Here is a 3,717-nt window from a genome sequence, read left to right as displayed (position 1 = left end):
AATAAATAATTATTTAATAATATAATATCAAAGTATATTAATTAATAATATAATATCAGGGAAAGTTACGTTTGAAAAGTAACTTGTTACCGTATTTCGTTACTCATTGAAAAAGTAACTTATCGTTACCATATATAACTCGTTATTCTTAAAAGAAGTAACTCGTTACCGTTACTCGTTACTCATTGAAAGAAGTAACTCATCGTTAGCGTAACTCGTTACCGTTATTCGTTACTCATTTAAAAAAGTAACTTATCGTTACCGTAACTCATTATCCTCGCATTGCAAGAACGCCGAAAGAACGGTTTTGCTGAAGATTCTAAAAATTTAGCTAGATACAGATCTGAAAATAATTTGATTATATTTTGTTGCACCATCAAAATAATTATGTAAAACGTTCAAACTGATTTCTAAAATGTCAAAATTTTTTACAAAATTATTGATGCATCCATGTAAAAAGATAGAATTGCAAATTATATGATTTTTCAAATTATTTGATAATTTTCATTATTCCGTGTATAAATATGTTAACGCATTGCAGTTCAAACCCAGACGGTAGAGGAACATTTTAAACTTATCCTAGAGGATAACAGCGTGATTGATCCAAATCTGCGCGATGTAACATCTAATGATCTCCCTGCCTGGTACAACAAAAATATATATAAAGGGTAAGTATCTATACGTTGATTTAAGATGTTAAAATTTCAACATATCGGTAATAATATTTATTGCAATGATTCATGAAGTAAGCAAGAAAATTGTTTTTTTTTTATTAAATATAAAGAAAAAACACCAAACATGGAAAAGATGAATAATATATTTACAAAAATATGATTATAGAGCTATTGAACATTTTCAATCTTACAATTAGGGCTACGTTCAAAATATTTATATTCTTGGATAATTAGTGCTATGTTTTGTGTATAAACATTAATGATTTAAAACTTGAGAAAATTTTAGGATGTTCTGGTGTATCAAATAATGTGTATATTAAATATAATGTGCATGCAAGTTAACGCTTATGTATGTATATACATACATAAATACATACATACATACATACATACATACATACTAACAGAAAAGTCCAGAAACTGCCTCCAGGCACACAACACACACACACACACACACACACACACACACAGGAATATGTGTATATATACATATATGTATCTCTCGACTATTTGCGTGTCTTATTACATATGTCCTCCGGGGCGAAGCCCGGATAACCAGCTAGTATATATATATTGTATATATATACATACATACAGAATGTCCGGTAATTTTTGACAATGTTGAAGTATAAAGATAGATTGGCTTAAATTGAAAAGAAAAGTTACGTACCATTTTGCAAAAATTGCAATATAGTTATTGCGTTATTAACTAAAACGTCTGAGCAAATGAGAGCATGAGAAGCCGTATGCCGGACTCAAGGAAACCTCGCAAACTCGAAAATTTTGATTTTAATAAAACTTTCCAGACATGTAAGGGGAGTAAAAAGAAGAATTTAAATATTTTTTGCAGTTGCCCAAAAACGGTTCACAATAATCTTTTTAAAATAAGCATTGCGTATTTGATATTTATAATATTTTAAAATATAACATTTAATTTTAGAGCTCAAAATTATTATAAGCGGAACTCGCTGTCAATAGTAGCGGCAAGCACAGTAGGACTTATAATAGTATTTGCAGTGGAGACAATACTAAAGGTATTAAAATTTTATATATTTTACAATATATACAATACAATACAATATACAATACAATATATACAATATACAATATATACAATACAATACAATATACAATACAATATATACAATATTTACAATATATACAATATATACATTTGTTAAAATAACTATAAATAATTGAGTTATTGTATAGTAATCTAGATTCTTAATTTTTTCATATTTCGATGTAATCGTAATCTCAGCATAAAGAAAATTTGTTGCAAGAAGTAAAAATATTATTTATTGAGGGTTTTTTTGTTCCCTTAACAGGTACTCTTGTGCACAAAACGAAGTAGTTCGACCTGTTTGGCTTTTAAGAGATATGTAGAAACTCTGCAGCATCTATACAACATATCTACGTGCGATCCAGCTGATACCAATTCCAAGTAAGTTTCTTCAAATCATATAATTATTACTCATATTTCCCAGGTCTTTATTATTCACGATACAAACAAAAAACCACAAGTAATTTATTCTTGAAACGCAATCACATCTCGATCTATATTAATATGTAAATTATGTATATGCAAAGCACGTTGGAGATTTATATACAAAGAAGAATAAAGAAACTACAGCACATAATGATTTTACTTGATCTCTTTGATCTCGCGATCGTAATAGATATTATATAACATAAGTATCATTATGATATTGCGTAGTAACCAAAGATGTGCATTATTTGAAATAGATTTGAAATAAAAATACGAAATAAAATGCTGATTTTGTATTTTGCATTTAAGATACATTTTTTCAAAAACTATTTTAAATTTCCATTTAAATGGTTTTCATTGCCCATTTTTTATTTCATATGCATTTTTCTTCCAAATTAAAAATCGCGACATCAGTAACACTGTTTAACAAAAAAAGTGCACAAGAACAAGAATTAAGTTAAGTTTGAATAACATAATTAAAAAATATTTCAGATACTTAATGGCTATGTAAGACGCAACTTGTTCTTCTGAAACCATTCACTTCTAAACAGCATTGCAATCAAAATATAATATCAAAAGAATAATTAAATGTCTGTAAACAAAATGTAGGCAAACATTTTTTGAATATGTAAATGTTTATAATTCAATTTTTGTAATTTAAGTTTATATTAAAAGAAATAAGAATTTAAGTAAGAAATAATAGTAAAAAAAATATAAATAATAAATAATAATAATAAGTGAAACAGGACCGTCGATATACAATTAAAATTAAAGAGACAAATGCCATTTACGATCCGGACTGGATAAATAATAAAAAAATAAAAATTTAAATATAAATAAATATATAAATATAAATATTTTAAAAAATTATATTTATTTTTTAAAACTATTTTAAAAATGCCTGTTTTCCATTTCCTATTTTAAATGGTTGTTTAAAAAGCATTTTGTATTTTGCATTTTTAAATAGAAAGGTTTTATTTAACTATTTTGCATTTTCTACTTCAAATGGGTTTGGACACTTATTTTGCACATCTCTGGTAGTAACATACTAAATCCATAAGAATATTTCCAAGCATATAAAGAGTATAGAATATTATTTTTTCTTTGTAAAATTCTTTGCAATATTTGTTTGTAATATTTGAATGTTTGATATTTCAAAAATACTAAATAAATTCCGTTCAAATAAAGGCTTGCGGCCTGTTTGCACTTTTTGGCCGATTTTGCTTACTGTCATCCTTACTCCACTCGGTATTCTATAGGTATCCATTCTAGCATCTAGATAGTCCCTCTAATTAGAGTCTGGCCAACTTGCAGTTCTGGCAAAATTCTGCGAGAGAGGCGAGGATATAAGAGAGAAAGAGAAAGCGATATACATTCATATCGCTTTTGCTTTCTGTTTCTTATATCCCTTTCTCTTTCTGTTTCTCTTGCTTTTGCCAAGAAATAGCGAACTAGACTCTGATTAGAGGGACTCTACTGCTCGCGGAGACGAAAGACTCGAGCTCATAGGATGGTATTAGCTGTAAATCATATGAGGTTTCGGTGCGTGTTGCC

The 3,717-nt window shown here is 27.9% G+C and overlaps 1 protein-coding gene across 1 annotated transcript; it reads left to right on the top strand.

Moving 5' to 3' along the window:
* Nucleotides 1-541: 541 nt before the first annotated feature.
* Nucleotides 542-2,766, top strand: LOC112460590 (the record flags this gene model as incomplete). Its single annotated transcript, XM_025025351.1, has 4 exons — nucleotides 542-668; nucleotides 1,615-1,708; nucleotides 2,003-2,118; nucleotides 2,656-2,766. Coding segments are annotated over 4 exons (356 nt in total), but the record flags the coding sequence as incomplete, so codon positions are not given.
* Nucleotides 2,767-3,717: the final 951 nt, after the last annotated feature.

The sequence above is a fragment of the Temnothorax curvispinosus genome, unplaced genomic scaffold (assembly GCF_003070985.1).
Source record: "Temnothorax curvispinosus isolate PA1 unplaced genomic scaffold, ASM307098v1 QBEX01010650.1, whole genome shotgun sequence".
In the NCBI taxonomy this organism is placed as follows: Eukaryota; Metazoa; Arthropoda; class Insecta; order Hymenoptera; family Formicidae; genus Temnothorax; species Temnothorax curvispinosus.
Note: the sequence above shows the minus strand (reverse complement) of the source record. Positions and strands in the feature narration are given on the sequence as shown.